We start from the raw sequence: 19,726 nt of genomic DNA, 5'->3' as shown, positions 1-19,726 counted from the left end.
AAAGCAACTGAGCATAAATATTATAACTTGAAATGGTTCAAAGTTTTTTATGATACTTATTGGTAGCATTGACCGGCAGCAAAATGGCGACCTCCTTTTGCTGGGAAAGTAAAATCACAGAAAAGTTCGATGTTAATATAAGGCTATCGTGCGTGACATGTAAATAATAAATAAAATTTCAATAATATAGCATTAAAAGAATTATTTTAACGTTCACTACAAAACATACATTGAATATTCGATGAGTTTTCGGTGATACGTTTCTGACAGCGTGTCCACAATGGCCGATGACTCTACTTCTCTGCCAAAAAGGCGTCAATTGGTAAACAAACTAAAGATAACTTTGTAATTGAACACTGGATAGAGTTGTTCTGTATGAAATTTTTCATTAAATTTGAATGAAAATTTTCTATTTATTATGAATTTTATTATAGCGGGAAAGAACTAGAAAGTTGTATACAGATGACTGGGCCATAGGTGATGAGGAAATCGAGGGTCGTAGGACTTTTCAACTGGATGAAAAAATTGAATGCGAAAGATACAACCTAAATAATTTCAGTGGATTATTCCGTGAAATGAATGGTTCTGAATTGACTCTAGCGTTCTTGCAGAAACATGGACTCAGTATACCATTGCTCTTCAAAGACAAATCTGGATTGGGATTGCGAGTTCCCAGTTCAAATTTTACAGTTAATGATGTGAGAACGTGTGTTGGTATGTTTATAATAAAGATATATTTTGTTATATGCTTATATTATAATTAAAGATGTACTACTTGACACGTTTTATTTTTAAAAGAACAATTTATTATATGTGTTTTCAGGTTCAAAAAGAGTATTAGATGTAATGGATGTTAATACACAAAAGAATGAAGATATGACAATGAAAGAATGGCAAAAGTATTATGAAGATCCTAACAAAGAACGGTTGTTAAATGTAATTTCTTTAGAGTTCAGTCATACCAAGTTAGAAAACTATGTACAGTCACCTTCATTGGTACGACAAGTTGATTGGGTAGATGTTGTATGGCCAAGACATCTTAAAGAAGCACAAGTGGAATCTACCAATCTTTTGGAAGACATGATGTATCCAAAAGTGCAAAAGTATTGCCTGATGTCTGTGAAAGGTTGTTATACAGATTTCCATGTTGACTTTGGTGGAACTAGTGTGTGGTACCATATCCTAAGAGGTGGAAAAATATTTTGGCTTATCCCTCCTACTGAAAAAAATTTGTCCCTTTATCAAGAATGGGTTCTAAGTGGCAAACAATCTGACGTTTTCTTTGGAGACATGGTAGACAGATGTGGTAGAATAAGTTTGACAGCTGGCATGACTCTATTTATCCCAACTGGTTGGATTCATGCAGTGTATACTCCTCAAGATTCTTTAGTGTTTGGTGGAAATTTTTTACATAGCTTTGGTATTGAAAAACAATTGAAAGTTGCACAAGTAGAGGAACACACAAAGGTTCCACAAAAATTCAGATATCCATTTTTCACTGAAATGTTATGGTATGGTTATACAATTATTGAAATATAAGTTTTTCAGAATCCTTTAGTTTATTTAAGTATTCATTTTGTTGATAGGTACGTCTTGGAGAGGTACGTCCACGTTCTGCTCGGCAGGAGTCATTTAGATATTTCCGAATCTCACCGTCAACATTCAGTTCCACAACACCATCAGCACTTACACCTGACACCGTTCGAATTACATGGTTTAAAAGCAATAGTTATGTATTTACATTCATTACCTTCTACTAAAAAGAATGTGCCTGAGCTGATTCGCGATCCCGTTGCCTTAATTCACGATGTTCGATGTCTGGTAGAACAACATCGACACGATAATCCGGACGCGGCTGTAACAGGAAATCCTGTATTACCACCTCCACCTCCATTAACTATTGCTGAAAGGGTAAGCGAAAATTTCACATACTTATAATAGAATATCTTTATTTATCATTTAACTGATTAACAGGAACGTCTAAGGGTAACTAAAAAAAGTTTTGCAAAGATACAGAGGCATCACTCACAAGAGAAGTCTGAAAGAGCTTTCCCGCGGCGAAGGCGTACCAGGTGTAAAAAGTGTGAAGCATGTACAAGGACTGACTGCGGGGAATGCATGTACTGTCAGGATATGGTGAAATTCGGTGGGAGCGGTCGTGCCAAACAGACGTGCTTGATGAGACAATGTTTGAGGCCTATGCTTCCGGTCACAGCAGCTTGTAAAGTTTGCCGATTAGATGGCTGGGGACAACCACCTGCTCCATTAATGGGTATGTACTTTTTCGTTATCGTGTCGAGCGAATAATTTAATAATAAGGACAGATATTTTAATTTGCAATCTCTGATCCAGGGAAACCAACGCCGACAGCTCCGTCGAGTTTGTTAGAATGTTCGATATGTTTTGACATTGTACATCCCGCGTGCATAGGATTGGATCCCCAAACAATAACCGTTAGCGACGATTTACCGAATAGTTGGGAATGTCCCGAATGTTGTGAAAGCGGTCGAAATTTAGATTGTAGGCCACGTCAACCTAAGGCTCGTGCTCGAAAACTTTCTGTATCTAGTGCAGCTTCATCCGCACCCACTACAGATTCTGAAAGGGCTACCACACCAAGTAAACGTTCAAGATCCGATCCCAGCGATGTAAGTCCCCAAATGGAATCTGAAACGGTCTAAGAATACGAAATATTCATGGTTTCTATACAAAAAATTCCAGGCATGGAATGACAGAGAACCGGCTGAGGGTGAACAGCGAACAGCTTTGCGTACACAATTAGCTGTACAATTAACTGGTTCAAGTAGTAAGTCATTGAAGAGGCCCCACGTGGTGGTTAGGCCTGTTCCACTTCCGCCTGTTCAAAGACCAGGGCCTGATTTTAATGGACAATCTTTAGCATATGACAAAACAGCATTACTTGCTATTTTTAGATTTTTAAATGCAAAGGACCTGGCGAATTGTGCCTTGGTTTGCCGTACATGGGCCAGATATAGTATAGATCCTAGCTTGTGGAGAAAATTGGACATGTCTCATTCTCATCTGACAGCTTTGCATTTAACTGGTATTATACGCCGCCAACCGGAAAATCTGTCTCTTGACTGGACAAATGTAACTAAAAGACAATTAGCCTGGCTGTTAAGTAGATTGCCGCAGCTTAGAACATTATCTGTACAAGGTTGTTCGTGGGCTGGAGTCTGTGCTTTGAGAACTTGCACTTGTCCGCCGCTTACCACTTTAGACCTCAGTCACGTATCAGGACTGAACGATTCGAGTTTAAGGGAGGTCCTTAGTCCACCTACGGATTCGAGACCCGGTCTAATTGATAAAACTTCAAGATTGAAGCATCTTAAAAATTTATCTTTGGCTGGATGTGATATAACTGACGTAGCTTTAAGATATATAGTTCAACATTTACCTTATCTGGAGACGTTGGATCTCTCTTCTTGCGGTAGAGTTACTGACGCCGGTGTAGCGCAATTGGCGACTCCACCGGCGCAAGCAGTAACCAACCTAGCATCACTGAATCTGGCAAACTGTAGATTACTTACGGAAACGACGTTAGATCATTTGGCAAGATGCAAAGTGCTTAAACGTTTGGATCTCAGACACACGACTCAAGTTTCGACTCAGTCTGTAATTAAGTTTGCTGCGAAAAGTATTCATAATTTACATGTGACGGACGTTAAACTAGTAGAAGAAAAAAAATTTAAAGTCGAGGTTAAAGTTACGTGAAAAAAAATGTATCTGGTTATGAGGATTTTCGGCAAGTGCAATTTGGTTACTTTGTAAAACCAAGAACAATTATGCCGAATATCAGTCAACAATTATTTATTGTCATGAAAATCCATCAGCACTGTATCGCATCTTCATAATATAAAAAAGTGGACCTGACTAGTATAGGATTTCTATTCGATAACCTTCAGTTTTATCGATGTCACTACGCGATATGAGCAACAAAATACTTCAATTCGAATTAACCAAGGATTACTTTATTTTTTGCTTATTTTAACGTAGATTGCTGTCTTCCTTTATGTCTGGAAAACACCGTACACGTTTCAAAAATATTTTAAGATATTAAATCTTAACGAGTACAGGATATTAAATAAGTAATGCGAATTCCAGGAATGTTATATCACGAATCACAACTTTAAAGCTGCGCTAGTTGCGATTTTTCGCATTCCTAATTATAAAATTACGAGCAAATTTTCAGAGTTATGTTCAGTTTCGCATCGTATAACGAAACAAACCATTACTCGTTTAATATTCAGTATTGTATTAGAAAAGTGATGGACAGATAAAGTGCTCGCCAGACAGCTCACCGGTGTGCACTGTGCACGCAGTGATAAAGCGAAATTTGGGAATTTGCGAATTTGAGGATTTGAAAATTTGAGAATTTGAAAGTTTAGAAATGTAGGAACTTACGAATTTAAAAATTTAATGATATACAAGTTTCAAATTTTCAAATAACTGACTACCCACTCAATGCACGTTACTTGCATACCTGTGCTGTGTCCTCGCGAGCGCAATCGGCCGTCACCATGTTAACGGATATCAAATGCATCAATATAGAAGTTTTTACTGTCGTACCGAAAGACGAGCGTACAGTATTTGTTTTGCAATTCTATACGGATGTAGGAATACGAATGCGGGTAAAAAGAGATAAATGTTGACGTCTGTAGTCTTACGAGGAACTCAGCGAAGTAGCATATCGACGCTACCGATCGCCTATATATATTAATAAAAAAAGAAGAAAGAGGTATATTTATTTGTATGTGTGATTGGATAAGTTTCCAACTGACTTCGTTAAGTCGCAAAAATGAAGGAACCTGTTGACCACGTAAACTCATTACTCTAATTATAAAGACGGAAGCGCGCAATGAAACATATTCGACTATACCATTTCATAATATTAGATAGGTACGTTAACATTACGCTGAAAACGTGTACATTATATTAATGTTTTAATTATTGACCTAAGCTACGTTCAACGCAAAGTGTTCTTTTTTTTTATATAAACGAATGTACATACGATCTTTTTTTTATTTTTTTCTCCTATAAAACGAACTTTTTAGTTTCATCTCATTAACATGCACATTACGTGCGTAATTCGTGAGCGATAATAATACCGAGCAATAAGAAATTAAGTACTTGCACTTTAAAGCTTTACCGTTAGCTCATAAATTCGTTGTACAGTTAAAGTATCACGTATTGTTTGTATTATATCTGTGAAAATACTTTGTTTAGATGGACACGAGTTATCACACTGAAAGTTCAACGTATTGTTTCAATTTAGCTCGCAGTGCAATGGTTTTCATTATACTCAATATCGATATTGTTCGTCATGCATTCATTTTTATAATTCAAGCATGTATTAGAAGCACTAAGCTGCGGATGTTCTAATTCTAAACTATGACACTACTGTATAAAGTATGTAACCCACAGAGAACAATAGTGATATTCTGATTTTCAAATATAATTTTAAATTTTAACGATAGCGTTATCATCACTACCCATTCATTTTCGCTGTTCCTTTTTTTAGTGTTGTATTTTACACGTTAACATAATGTAAAAAATAAATAAAGCTTATTTAAAAAAGAACGGTGTGATTGTAAAAAGGAAGTTTTGTATACTAACAGTAGCAACTAATAAATATGTATAATATGCAAATTGTACGCGACGCTAATGCAGATCGAGAAATAATGCTAGGGATTTTTTCGTACAGCATGCGTGTATCTTTTCTTTACTACTTTGAACGATAAAATAGTTATTTGTGATATTTGTAATATACTTGTTTATATTATTGTGTATTTTAAAGTAAAGATATCGTCGTTGGAAAAATAAAATTTATAAAACACCGGTACTACCTGATCATCGATTAATTTCAGTAATAAGCATGTGAGTTTTGTGTTGATTTTTCGTTTGTAATAACCTATCAGAAACTGTCATTGACTAAATTATTCGTCTTTATTAAAAAATAATTTTACAACTTGATAGCAAAAGAAGCATATTAATCATCTTTTATATAAACGTTTCTTACATCTGCAAAGAATGTTACGTCGGATAAATTAATGACTTATATAGAAAATATACATGTTAAAACTCCTTCTGTCTTTTGTTCTGATCGATAGACATGTTTTGATGTTTTCTCGTCAGGTCGTTGCGCATGCAGATTATTTACCATAGATACTATAGAAAACAAAGTACTGCGTACGTTGAAGTTGAACGATAGTAAAAAAATGGCTGTTCTGTACTGCGCATTTGATTTGAATGAAAATTCTGTTTTGAGTGTAAAATCCTCTACAAAAGGCGTTTAGGTGAGTGTGCGTGTATTAGTTTCGTGTCTGTTCTTTTCAGACATAAAATTTTCTATATTTTCATATGTAATACTTATATGTGCATGTATACAATTGTCCATAATAATATTTAAACTGTTTTTTACATTAGCTTAACCTAATTCCGCTAAAACAGAGTCAAGATCCTCTTGTAATGTAAGGCTTTCTTCTCGTTGCTTTGCTAAATCATCTTTCAGTCTATCAACTTGCGCTTTAAGTAAATAGTTACCCTTCTTTAATGCAGCTAAACGTCCTTCACGTTTTTTGGCTTTTTTCTGTCAGAATATAAAATATAGAGGCATGTTAAGAAGGTCATTAAATATATAATAAATGTTTATCAAATATTTTACCTGTAAAGAATTTCTTTGTCCTTCCAAAGAATCATCTTCATCTTCTGTCTCAGTTTCCTCGTCCTCCTCTGATTCCTCAGACTCAGACTCTTCTTCGGACTCTGTTTCTTCCTCCTCCTCTTCTTCTTCATCTTCAGTATCAGCTTCACCCTCCGACATCAATTTTGCCATTTTATCAACTTCTTTCTGTAAGTGCTTGAATTTCTTTTTCTCCTCTTTCAATAATTTCTGTTGCTGCTTAATTTGATCTTTCAAGGCATGTCGTTCTTTTCTGGCATTGACCGCTTTATCTCTGTTGAATAAAGATATTATTTTTTCTATCTTGTACTTAATCTGAGAACATCAATACTTACTTGGAAGTCTTTATTTTTGTAGTTAGTAGTTTAATTTCTCTCTGTAACCGTTTCTCTGATGCCTTTGGATCTTTTTCGTCTTCCTCCTCCGAACTCTCTTCTTCTTCTTCCTCCTCTTCGCTTTCACTAGGTTCTTTCTTGTCTATGCTTTTCTGTGAAGCAATTTTTGCTACGTCTTTTGCACTTGGACAACCAGCCAGTGCCATTCCTGAAACAGTGTACCATACTGCTTCGTCGTAATCATCCGCTAGCTCTATAACTGGCACAGGCTCAAGCTCTTGCTCTATTTCCAAAGCATTTGATAAAGAAGCAAAATTAATATAAGCATAAGCATTTGAATATTATTTAATAATGGATCAAGGATATTTGTGTTTAAGAATGTCCTAAATTTTTCATTAAAACTCTGAGTTTCCATGATCATTTGGTGGTACTCAAAGTATTAAACGACTTTCTGGTAAATGTTTACAAATAGGGAGCCATGCAGCGTTAAAATATGCGCGAATGCGGTTTTATGCCCGCCCATGTTATTGCGACGTTCACGAATAAATTAAGTTACAGGAAAACCGTGATCGTACCGGCTTTCATGCGTCGCTCCAAATTCGCATACATTCTCTTCATTTCCTCGAGTTCGTTCTTGAATTTGTCTCTCTCTTCCGCAACGCTAATATATTCCTTCTCGAATTTTTCTGCGTCCTTTCTGGCTTGTTGGATTTCCTGTTTCAACGAGGTCGTGAGTGCCTCATCGAATTTCTTGTGTTCCTGCACGCTCTTCTTGGATCTCTCGCGTTCCACCTCAGCTTCCAGATTTAAAATCCTCGCCTGCAACAAGAATATTCAGTAAGAATTAGTTATTTATTCGACGTTTACGGAATTTGCGAAAAATTGCAAATCAAATTGTACTTGTAGTCTCTTGTTCTCCCTTTCCAACGCTTCCTTGTTTCTAAGCTCCAGAGCAAGCATTTGCTTGGTACTTTGCAAATCGTCCCTCACCGCATCGATATCGTCCATATCGTCCGAGATCGAGTCATCGGTGGGCTCCTCAGCCTTCTGCATTTGCTCCTCTATCGTCAATTGCCTTCGGAATTTCCTCAGCCCTTCCAGCATCGGTTTCGATCGGTCATTCGTCTGCACTCTCTTTAGCTGTACACCCTGCTGAATCTGCTTCAGCAGTTGGTTATGCATGTTCGACTTTTCGGATTCGAACACAAAGTGTGCCTTCCCTAGTTAGAAACACCCAATCAGTACAACTAACAAATACCCATAATACATAATTCATCTTGAACAAATTCGTTCTGTTCCTCGATGTTTCATGCAACTTCGAGTCTGGTTTAACAATTTTCAGTTAGAAAACAATCACAATACTCAAATTTATCAGATATAGAATATCAGAAGCCTGGAACCACATGGTCCAGTGTATAACGTAATATGAATAAAAGTTGTATGATTAACGGGAACGGGGGAACAGGAACAGGAGGATTTATCGACAAAACTCCAGGAAGTTAATTCAACGATTATAATATTATTCAGCAACAAAAACTAAAGGGTCCCCTTGCGGGAGAACAGGGACAGAACAATAGTCTACGTTCTACAAACAGCTCATATCACAGTCTAAAAACAAAGGCTAATTGAATGGAGGTTCATTAACAATTCAACTAATTACACTTGTCGATACAGGCGGCCCTTTCGAATCAACATTCACTAGAGGGTGAAAGGGGATTTAAAAAGGGGTATCACGAATAAAACAAAGGGTCTAGTAAACGGCTAAAATCGATGACGGAACCAGTTCTCCCTAAGAGAATCTCCCAAGGGGAATCGTAGTAGGATCGAAGTTCGATCGACGATCACCTGCTGGGTCAGCTGTAACCTTGTTCACCCTCTCGATCAGGGGTGCACTCCTGTCGTTGCATTTCACGTGTCTCAAACGTTTACCGCTTTCGACCTCCTTCATCATGCTCGCCCAATCCGGACGTTTCCTCGGTCGCTGCTTCAGCATTTCCAACTTTTGTTGTTGTGTTTGGCTGAGCGGCGGAAGGTCCTTCAAGATCGTTCGAGCCGGAGGCGGTGGAGGCGGTCGCGGTGGTGGCGGTGGTGGAATCGCTGCTCTTGACGAGCTTTTTGATAACGTTGGTGCACCTGTTTGCAAGAAAATTTACTTGTGCGAATGCGGAAAGATTCGCGCCGTGTATATGTTTGTTGGAAGAGGACCTGGGGGTAAGTAGATTATTGGTACGGTGGGGTTTCGTTATGTGGCCTTGGACGGGGATGTGTAAGCACTCAGACAAAAGCTTTCAAATTCCTAAATTATTTCAACATTTTTAAATCCATGATGGTAATCCAAAGTTGAACACGTGTAATATGAAGGCGGTCATATAACGGGACTTCACTATTGAGTTCAAACATAGCATCAAAGTAGAAATTGCAATATTTGTGATGGGACAGTTAGGGTAGTTTTCTTAGTATCCGATCAAAAGGGTAATGAGTCTTTCTTTGTTTTTAGGACACACCGGGAGCATTCGAAGAGATTAAGATGCTGTTACCTGTGGTGCTCTCGCTCTTGGAGAGAGGTATCGTGTCACCCCGAGATCGAGACCTCTCGATTCGAACCTGTCGTTCGAGCTGTGGCCTCGAAATTGGCTCTTGTCGTCCATTCTCGCGGAGCTTCGTTGGTGCTGGTTGACTGGTCGCATTCTTTTCACTTTTAGGCTGTGACGGGATTATCGTGATCTTGCTCTGTTTACGGGGTTGCCCTTCCGTCGATGGCTTCGGTTCCGCTTTCGGTACACTCTACAAAAAACCTTTGTATTAGAAACACGCGAGGTTAACTACTCTTCGCACTTTTACACATACTGTTCTCGAAATACCGTGTATTCATTGCTACTATAGAAAAGCGTGCTCTTTGTACTTGTAACGTTCGACTCGAACACTATCACGTTATCGTTCATTGTCAACGTTTACTACATTTGAACTACTCGCTAGTTGCATGAGTACCTATACGATCGCTTCCGAGAACTGTTTGATGTATCGTGAAAAATAGAAGGGAAAAAAGTACACCCCCACCTTCTTCTATACTAAAGAAAGAAAGTCTCGAGAATTCTGTTGGCAAGTGTCGATGTTCGGTCGTCTTTAAATAATCTAAATCGCACTTCCCTCTCGATCGCTTTCCGAGCTGCATTACATTAATTATTAGTCTATCATTTCTTCTTCCTTTGAATCATATGATAGGATCTGCACAAATATTGTACCTTCGCTTTTTAATATTTTCAAGAACAGATGTAAAGACTGATACTTTATATCGCATGAAATCTACACTGTATTTATCTTATATATTTAGTGCAACTGTAAATTAATCCTTTGCATTGCAGTCTCAAGTATTTGCATTACAAATATGTATCAAATAATACACCTTGCAATTCTATCTTGAAAATCATCTTGAAATTGTATCATTAAAATTCATTTTTCTTATCTCTTTAATGTTTCAATTCTTGTACAGACTTTTGTAAATCATCGACATGATGGAATCCGAATGAACTTTTGAACTTTTGTTTAGGCGTGGGTTAGAACATAGAGGTAGGAGGATATTTGGCGTGGAATTTAGCAAATTCGATGTAGCTTATCGGCAAATTTGCACGAAAGCGTAATATAAACTCGTTAAGAAACTGGCGGAAGACGCAGCTGGCAAGACATTTGAAATAGAAACGCGTGTTCTTTAAATAATCGTGACCCAGAGGCTTATATGCGAGGACCCGTGAGGCTAGCCTTCTCTCTGATCTCTGTCGTATCGAGAAAGTGAGATTAATCTACGTTACTCTCAAAATATTTGTTTACTACCGTCCAATTTAATAACTTCGTTTCAAACGTTTGAAATCGTGTCATGTTTAGACTGATCATTTATACTGATTTTTAGTATTGGTAGTGGTATTTCAAATGATGTGCTGATTTTTTAATTAATGAAAATTCTTCAAGTTCTTCAATTTGTTTATAAAATTTGTTCTTTATTTTTATGACTGCATCTGAAGGGTTGCACATTTATAAACATTGTCTATGAAACAGTAATGACTCTCCAGTTATGTTAACGATTTGAATGATAACAAATGTGATGTCTCAAGAATTGTGATCTTAAATATCTATGGTTCAAGAATTTTCAGAAATCAATGTTGTATAAAATAATTTTGAACGAATAATATCCATGTACTCATTGTTTGAAATTTGAGATCAAGCAAAACATATAAATATAAATTTTATTAGGTGTTTGTTTTCACAACTGAGATTTTCATCAGTTTGTAAATAAAATACATTTGCAAAAAATATCTCCTCAAAAACCAAATCTTTTTCGAATAAATTCGTTCTCAAATAACGATCGAACGATCAATAAATTACAGTAGAACGCGATACAATTTTATTCGTTATTTGAACAGCGCCCAACACTGGAACGAATAAAATGATATTTTTGTAAATTTCCTGGATATGCTTGTTGGAAAACTTTCAACCATAAATTTTGTTCTGCGTCGTATTACATCGATTCCGAAGTGTTAGCGGATCCATCGTAAATTGCGAACAGAGCCGTCGATGATCTAACTGCATGCGACAATTGTAAACAATTGTTTGACGTGAACGCTCATGACGTAGCCACGTGTCTTCGAAACTTCGAACCGCATGTTTTCGCGTTTTCCTCGGATCCGTTTTGCCTTTCGGTAATTCCACGTGGCTCGTAGCCAAAATATCGAAAGTATGCGTTTCGGAGACATTGACGTAACTAAGATTTTTCTTTGGGGTGGTTTAGGTTCCCTATTGGTGTCAATGACCTACTTCGAGTGAGTTTTGGTGGATTTTTGAGGTGGAAAATTGGGGATTTGGAGACTTAGGATTTTGGGAATTTGGGATTTAGGAGGTGGGAATTTAGGGATTCGTGGATTTAGGAAGTGGGGAGTTAGGAATTGGGGAGTTTAGGAATTGGGGGATTTAGGGATTCGGGGATTTAGGAATTGGGGAGTTTGGTAATTGGGAGGTGTTGAAATTGGGAATTTAGGAATTGGAGAGTTTTGGAGTTGGGGGATTTAGGGATTCGGGGATTTAGGAATTGGGGAGTTTGGTAATTGGGGGTTTAGGAATTGGGAGGTGTTGGAATTGGGAATTTAGGAATTGGGAAGTTTTGGAGTTGGGGGATTTAGGGATTCGGGGATTTAGGAATTGGGGATTTAGGAATTGGGGAGGTGTTGGAATTGGGAATTTAGGAATTGGGAAATTCTGGAGTTGGAGGATTTAGAAATTGGAAGGTGTTAGAATTGGGAAATTCTGGAGTTGGAGGATATAGAAATTGGAAGGTGTTGGAATTGGGAAATTCTGGAGTTGGAGAATTTAGGAATTGGAAAGTGTTGGAATTAGGGAGGTCTGGAATTGGGGGATTTAGGAATTGGAAATGTGAGAATTTGGGAATTTGAAAATTTGTGAACCTAGAAATTTGTAACTTTCAACATCCCCAAATTCCCAATACCCAACATATTTTTTCTCTAACTTTAATCCACATCTATAATTGACACATGACAGTAAAAACCCACAAGAAACCTCGTTAAATACAATATCGCAAAATTGGCATCAAAATTCCCAATTTTTCGCATAATTTGCATCGACATTAGTCAAACTCCTACTACACAGTGGAAGCAAAGTGAGTTGCCAACTGATATTTCGAAAACAGATTAAGTGTGAGTGAAGTGTCACGGACTCATGAATCAAACTTTTCAGAACGCAAAATCGAATCGTCATTCTCTAATAATAATTTTACAAGTAGTAATTGGAATGCAACGCCCTTGTAAATTTCTCCGTGTCAAAATGTTTATAACGCGAACTTGTTACACGACACCCACATGGGTTATTAATAGTGGAGTCCGGTGACTTTGAAACCTAATATCTGAATGGCAAAAGACTGCAGATTGTGGGCATCGTTTGTGCTTCTAGTAGAACAAGCACGTATCGAATCAGACAACGTGTCTGGGTTATTCTACTGAAACGGAGGACAATAAATTAGGATTTATTTCAACATCTCAGAAATGAACACACATTAATTCTAGTTAGGATTATAATTTAGTAGTCTGGTTCGAATAAAACTACTTTGGCAAATTAGCTACCTAGAATTTTCTTTCAATATGTATATAGTGTATGACGCTCTCAAGAGTCAGCACGCTTTGCCATGTCATCCATATCTGCATGACGTATGAATCGTACATGTCACTTATTTTAGCTACAATTACTCAGCGTAATAATTTCGAAGTTTGTCTAATAGAAATATTAATAGTAATAAGATTAATATTCGGCTTGAAAAGAGTTTTTAATTCAAGTAGTGAAAATTCTTGAAAATTTAATTCAAGTAGTGTATTTAGGTGTTTTAAAATACTCACTTTCAGCGTGACTTGAGTAAAAGCAGGCGGTTCTTCGGCTTTGGTTTTGGAGTCCCTCCTAGAGTTGAGGGTCCAGGGTGCAGTGGGCATAGGCAGAGGGTTCGGACCATCCTTGACCCATGGTGGCCTGAAGGTGGTCCTCTGCGGTGGTTGACCACCGGCACCGGGCATTCTTCGTTCCTGTCACAAGCTTCTCTCTTCCTCTTGTTCTCGACTGTTATCGAATTCCACGCTTGACACTTCGGGTCCTCCAGGGATCGCGAGCCGTGGATCCTCTCGAGGATGTGTACGATACGCCACTGACGGACTTCCTGGACGATGAAAACGAAATTGGTGGGAGATGATCAGTTTTACGTGGGAGACGACCCACTTTTCTCGAGACGTTTTCACAGTCGGGAAATCTTCCGGATTGTGTAGTCGCGCTCCTGTCAGATCTGCAAGGTTCACTCTGGATCTCCCTTCGTGGGATTCGGCAGGAATTATCGAACTGCGAAGTGGTTGAGAATTTTTGGGAGTCTGGGAAAGATTGAGACCTGGACCACACATCAGGGCCACGACTGCACCTCCCTAACCGTATGATATTTTCGGCCACGTGACGTCACAGAGACGCAAGCTCGAAATAGAAGACGGTCCTCTTCTTCTAGGATGCTCTCGGTGACTCTCTCGATTCAAACTCTTCTTGATCCAACCTACGTATCCACCATGTCTTGTTTACGATGCAACCGTCGATCGACATGAAGGTCGATCGATATTCAGGGCCGCCTCTCGTTTGTGCGAATTGTTTTTAATATTTATGATCATGAACGTTATGGTCATAAACTATGGTCATGAAATACATGTTCTTTGTAATCTTTTATGATGTACATCATTTAGAAACATAGTAAAGGACGATGAAGTTAGTTAAAGGTTGAATGAACATATAAATTCATCATCCACATCATTTTTTTATATTAATACTACTTAAGTACCTACATGTTGATTTGTATGAGGATCAATTGATATCCAGAAGTACCTAGTTACTCGAAAGCTTCTTCATGTGAGGATTGTTTGGAACCGTTTTTAATACTCTGACGATCGTGAACTTCACGAGACATGTATTCTTTATAATTCTAATTGCTTTTGTTTATTACAAATTGTAAAATTATAATTGATCACTGGTACACAATATATAAACAGAGGGAAGAGAACCTCTTGTACTAAACATGAACCTATCAATCATGTATTCAAGCAACCATTGTATCAATGAAATAAAGATGAATCTCAAACCCTGTTGTAACGTTACTCCAAATAACCCAATGTTCCCCTAAAAAATCACTGAATCTATATATTTTTATCAGATCTGATTCAAGAGATCATCGAGGCTTATCGTGTTAAAGGGTGGGTCGATTCCGGGAGCGGCAGTACCAGCTAGCAGCCCAGAGGCACAACGAGGAGTATCTCAAGTACAATTATTACCAGCAAATCGCGACATACTTCGAACGTCAGTGCAGAATCGCGAGGCAATACGATTCGTGGAATTCCAGGGGTGTAGATCCCAAGGGAGAGCTAGCGAAGGCCAAGAAGGCAGAGAGACTTCTGGTGAGACGAAACAAACTACGGCATCTGTTGAAGGAGGAGGATGAGTCATACAGGAAAGAATTGGAAGAACAGAAAAGACTAAAGAACCGTCCCGAAGTACCTTCGTTAGAGCAATTGAAGCAGAGATTGAAAGAGAAACGAGCGGAGCAGAGTTTATATTTGCCTAAGACCTGTCGAAGGTATCAGTCGTACTTCGCGTGCTCAAAGGAACCCGACAGCTCCCGTTCGAGCACCCTCAGGGATACCAACCTTCAATATTCGCGGGTCTGTAGGGATTCGACTAATTTGATTCGCGAAAACGGATATTCTCGTCACAGCAGTTCTGGTATGAGCGAGAGGAGCAACAAGCAAGAACAGGAAAACGTAGAAAAGAGACAGGAAGTTCAGCGGAGGTCGTCGTTCAGCAACGAACTCGTCCGGCCTAACTCCAGATACTCCGCTCGCTACGCACGCAGGAGTCTGGAGAACACCAACGTGAGGAGCGACGATCTGACAGACTACGGATCCAGGTCATACAGCAGAACGTCCTTTGGCGACAGATATTCGCCGAGCAGCGCGACTCCATCCCGCATGAACGACAAAGAGAACGCATCAAGTCCAAAAGTCCGAGCGAAGATGGATGAACAAGAAGTGAACACCAAGGATCTGGCTCACCAGAAGGAGAGTCCTCACCGAAGATTCCAGGAGAACGATCACACGGAACTGAACGAATCGATCAAAAGCGATAGTGCACCGGAGACGCCCACGGAGGAACCGCTGCATCAGTTACGGGACCTGCAGGATAAATACAGCTCTAAGGAGGATACTAACGCTGAGGTAGACGTGAAAACATCAGAAAAACGGCAATTCGAGGTTGAGAAAAGCATGCCCTGGTTGCGAATGGATCCTAACGATAAGAATCTCTCGAAACAAATGTTCCTGTATTTGACTCACAATGAGTTGAAGAATAAGATCGAGGACTTGTCGATCAGAGAGTCGCATGCTTGCAAGAAGCAGTGCTGGGACGAGGCACTTCGTTTGAGAGATATGAGAAACAGACTGGAATTGCTTCGAGAGAAGAAGTTGTACAGCATTGATAATCTTGAGCTGGATGAAGAGACGAAGAAGTTGGGATTGATTAATATTGATAAAAGGGAGAACGAGCTGGCTGAACGCGAGGATGCTTGTACGGATTCAACGATGTATAGGTAACTAGAAATTTTAATTTTTTATTATTGATCTCATGAGTATGGAAATCTTTACCACATGTATCACGTATGGAAATCTTTTATTCTACTCCTAATCCAATTTCATAAATCTATCACTGGTCTCATTCAGACAGGAGTTGTATTTCAAGATCCCAAAAAATAATCGTCACTTTTTTGTCTCCGGAAGAACGCTTTTAGAGGGTGAAACAGCCCTCTAAAAATAGCGTAGCCCTGTATATTCTACTACATCTACGTCCTTTAATTTGATACAATACTAGAGATGATCAAATTAAATTGATACATATGTATTGATTAATTATGTCATTTGTTATGTTTGTCGAACGATTAAGTTGCAATCTCGACACGTGGCCATGAGCGATACTAAGGGTCTAGGACGAACAGCACATCTCGCATCTCGAATTAGTCGAACTCTGTCGATGTTGCAACTAAAAATCGTGAGTCATTCACGCCTCTCGGTATATACACTCTTACGCGCATTGAGCGCTTTGTAAATGCTTGCCAAGACGTTCGTCACCCTGCAACGCTCCACATTCGTTTCTCGATAGATCACAAATAGGATGGACATCTATAATTGAGTCTAAAAATTCGGGTAGCGTGAAAAAAGTTGGGAATTCGGTTGCTGTCTGAACATTGAGAACTGTGCTGGCAAATTCTCAAATTTGCATATACTCAGATACATAAGTCTACAAATTTCTAAATTTTCATGAGACAAAATTTTACAATTTTCAACCCCTAAAATCCTCGATCTTTGAACCTTCGCTTTCTCAAATTTCCAAGAGCCTTCTACCCATATTTTTTTTAAACAAGATTCAACCTAAGAGCTTGGTTTCTTATAAATTTTCTCTTTCAGCGAGGATGCGAAGGCGCTGTGGAAGAAGTGGGTTCACGAAGACGAAAGATCAGTGATCGAGTCAGCACGAGCACAGCGGGAGAAGTTGATGAGCAGTTTGGAGAAGGAGTGGCAGAATCTCGCAATCCGCGATAAAGAACGAATTTCTCAATCGTATCAGACCGTAATGAGTGAACCCGCTTTGCAAGAAGCTCATAATCTTATGGCATCGAAAATGAAATCCACTTCTAATTCATACAACTAAGTACATTGTCGTTTTGCTCGTTAACAGGCCTGATTATACGGTGCCAAGCTTGATAATAGTTTGCGTTTGAACTTTTGTATCGAATACTTTTTCGTCAGCAGCCCTGTATGCTGTCAGACGTATTGCATTTAAATTATTAACGTATCTCAGGTATTTTATAACGTAGGGAAGAGGTGGTGTATACTTTCAACGCTAATAACAGACTAAACCAATTACATGGGTACTAGTTTTTAATGAACAAATGATATCGGAGCCGTTCCAGATTGATAGTACAACACTTCATGTACTTTGAGATGCTTGAACGTATATTTGAATAAAAGTTGCTTGAATATTTTATGCTTGAAGGGACTGTACTTGATCAATGAAATTATTTCGTATTTTTTATTTGTCATTTCGCTTTTGCTCTAGTCGTATTTATACTGGCAATATCGTGGTACTGTTACCTATTATATGAGCTTCGTTGTATTTGCAAGACTTTCAATTATGGAATCGTTTGAAACAATATTTTGGTAATGAGATTGCTGTATGTTGGATTATTGAATAAATAAAGAGCTTTATGTGGAAATGATTTTTATTGTTTTAATTTACAAATTGGTTTGATAAAAATTTTGCTGCGTATTTTGAAAAAGGTGGCATTAACTTCATCTCATGGAGTAAAGATATTAATGCTGAAAATAATGAATACTGATAAAGATGTAACTGAGAATGGTTTTTGGTGACTCAGAAATTTTTTGCCATTCTTGTGTCATTTTCTACATCATCGACGAGACACAGTACAGTATGCGAACTGTTCTGAACATATAATCCACATCCTTCGACCCACGGAATGTATTGCAAACAGCATAAAATCAATACTAATAAATATATATAATTAATCAATAAAATCAATATTAATTGCATTTTTACAAAAATGGGACAAATGGCGCCATCTCTCCAAATAGGGTGAACACTTTTGAAAGTGTAGTTACATTAATTCGCAACTTCATCCGAAGCCGGTAAAACATAAGAACATTTCTGATTGAGCTCGCAAGATAGCGCAACGTGGCTGAACAACTCATTCATGAAAAATGGCGCGTAGAAACTGTGTTCTTAATATTTGAATCCCATATATTTATAATTATCAGCATTTAAGTGAAAATATACTAATCTCATTTGAGAAGAATAATCGTTTATAAAATAACATCATGCATGAAACAGTATAAATCCTTCGAATGGTGAATTTTAAAATAAAACTTTGAAAAGAATGTACAAAAAATTTATTAGACATATATGATTATAACTCGGGCGTAGAATTATTGATCTACCATATAAAATACTAATGACGTCATTTGGCCATTTTCAGTAGCCAACTAAATCGAAAGATCTTAATTATTTTATTTCTTTAGATAGACATATGGTTGTCATAATACGAGTTTGCTTTTTTCATCAGCATGTGTGATTAGTCACGACTCAAAGCGAGCAAATCGAGGGTAGCAAAATTAGCGCTTTATTATTGTTCCTATTCGGAACTCTTAATTAAGGGTTCTTGGTTTCTCCAAAGAAGACGCGAAAGAATTTCCAAGGAATTCGCGGTAGCGTAGGCTAGGTGGTCGCCATTAATCCTCGGGCATACTCGGTGACAACGACCAAATTAGTCGGCCGATCCGTCAAAAAGAACATTTCCGTGGTAGGCGTGCATTATATCCGCCGCGGTCCCGGTCACATGGTATTTCGCGCGCAGTTGCGCATGCGCAATCATTTTCAAAGTCCTCGGTAAATTTTATTTATATACGTGTGCTAATTTAAGCGTAACATGATAATGATTTTTGTTAATATTTACACTAACGTCAAATATCCGAAATAAATTCGTAATATAGGGACTTTGCCATTTTGTTTAAAATATTCTGTTTCTGATGAATGCAACAGCGCGCTATGTTCGATAAAGTACAAGAATTACATTATTACCGAAATTATCGGAAATTTTCTTGCTGCCACGTCTGAGAGAACAATATTCACAATATTCTCTGGCTCGCAATTTATGTAGGATAAAGAAGAAAAAAGTAATTATATGATAATTTGTAAACAAAAGTTAGGACAATAACTTTAACGACCGTGCAAGATGCATTACGTGATATTTTTCAGCGGGTCATCGGTCTCGAATTTTCGTGTTAACGTTTAAATCACTCCCACACTGTACATAGGATGGCAGAAAGAGAGGAAGGAAGGGAAGAGAAAGAAATATAGTTTGTAATACGTGCATCGTGCGTGCAATGGCCCGTGAAAGCTGACTGTCTGCTCGGCACCCAGGAGAAGAGGGATGCAGCCACGCCAGCTATGTTAATTAAACGCGTTTCTAGCCCCCGCATAGGAAATCAGAGAAAAAAGGAGATGAGACGAGCGGTGCTCGAGGAGATGGGCCAACGTGAAAGAGGGTGCC

At 38.3% G+C, this 19,726-nt stretch overlaps 3 protein-coding genes across 9 annotated transcripts; 2 read left to right on the top strand and 1 right to left on the bottom strand.

Moving 5' to 3' along the window:
* The first annotated feature begins 79 nt into the window (after window positions 1-79).
* LOC100882249 (jmjC domain-containing histone demethylation protein 1) lies at window positions 80-5,492 on the top strand. 3 transcript variants are annotated; one of them, XM_076538089.1, is made up of 8 exons: window positions 80-322; window positions 435-714; window positions 824-1,511; window positions 1,587-1,911; window positions 1,975-2,272; window positions 2,353-2,648; window positions 2,722-4,920; window positions 5,248-5,492. In XM_076538089.1, exons 1-7 carry the CDS (start codon window positions 281-283, stop codon window positions 3,733-3,735), a joined length of 2,943 nt encoding a protein of 980 aa, XP_076394204.1. In that variant the 5' UTR covers window positions 80-280; the 3' UTR covers window positions 3,736-4,920; window positions 5,248-5,492. The 3 variants fall into 3 exon arrangements, with proteins under 3 accessions (XP_076394204.1, XP_012138283.1, XP_012138281.1); XM_012282893.2 differs by having other exon boundaries at window positions 2,017-2,272; window positions 2,722-5,492; XM_012282891.2 differs by having other exon boundaries at window positions 2,011-2,272; window positions 2,722-5,492.
* A 146-nt stretch (window positions 5,493-5,638) lies between these two features.
* Window positions 5,639-17,878, top strand: LOC105662188 (uncharacterized). 2 transcript variants are annotated; one of them, XM_076538098.1, is made up of 4 exons: window positions 5,639-5,898; window positions 14,807-14,872; window positions 14,954-16,195; window positions 17,067-17,878. In XM_076538098.1, coding segments are annotated over exons 1-4 (1,554 nt in total). In that variant the 5' UTR covers window positions 5,639-5,896; the 3' UTR covers window positions 17,311-17,878. The 2 variants fall into 2 exon arrangements, with proteins under 2 accessions (XP_076394213.1, XP_012138289.2); XM_012282899.2 differs by having other exon boundaries at window positions 14,807-16,195.
* Window positions 5,949-14,730, bottom strand: LOC100883992 (uncharacterized). 4 transcript variants are annotated; one of them, XM_076538092.1, is made up of 9 exons: window positions 13,801-14,730; window positions 13,431-13,741; window positions 9,576-9,822; window positions 8,884-9,171; window positions 7,939-8,258; window positions 7,614-7,857; window positions 7,039-7,321; window positions 6,686-6,977; window positions 5,949-6,610 (listed from the first exon to the last, which is right to left on the bottom strand). In XM_076538092.1, the coding sequence occupies exons 2-9, from the start codon at window positions 13,599-13,601 to the stop codon at window positions 6,449-6,451; spliced, it is 2,007 nt and encodes a 668-aa protein (XP_076394207.1). In that variant the 5' UTR covers window positions 13,602-13,741; window positions 13,801-14,730; the 3' UTR covers window positions 5,949-6,448. The 4 variants fall into 4 exon arrangements, with proteins under 4 accessions (XP_076394207.1, XP_012138288.1, XP_003702226.1 ...); XM_012282898.2 differs by having other exon boundaries at window positions 13,431-14,730; XM_003702178.3 differs by having other exon boundaries at window positions 7,039-7,246; window positions 13,431-14,726.
* Window positions 17,879-19,726: the final 1,848 nt, after the last annotated feature.

The sequence above is a fragment of the Megachile rotundata genome, chromosome 12, assembly GCF_050947335.1.
Source record: "Megachile rotundata isolate GNS110a chromosome 12, iyMegRotu1, whole genome shotgun sequence".
Classification (NCBI taxonomy): Eukaryota; Metazoa; Arthropoda; class Insecta; order Hymenoptera; family Megachilidae; genus Megachile; species Megachile rotundata.
Note: the sequence above shows the minus strand (reverse complement) of the source record. Positions and strands in the feature narration are given on the sequence as shown.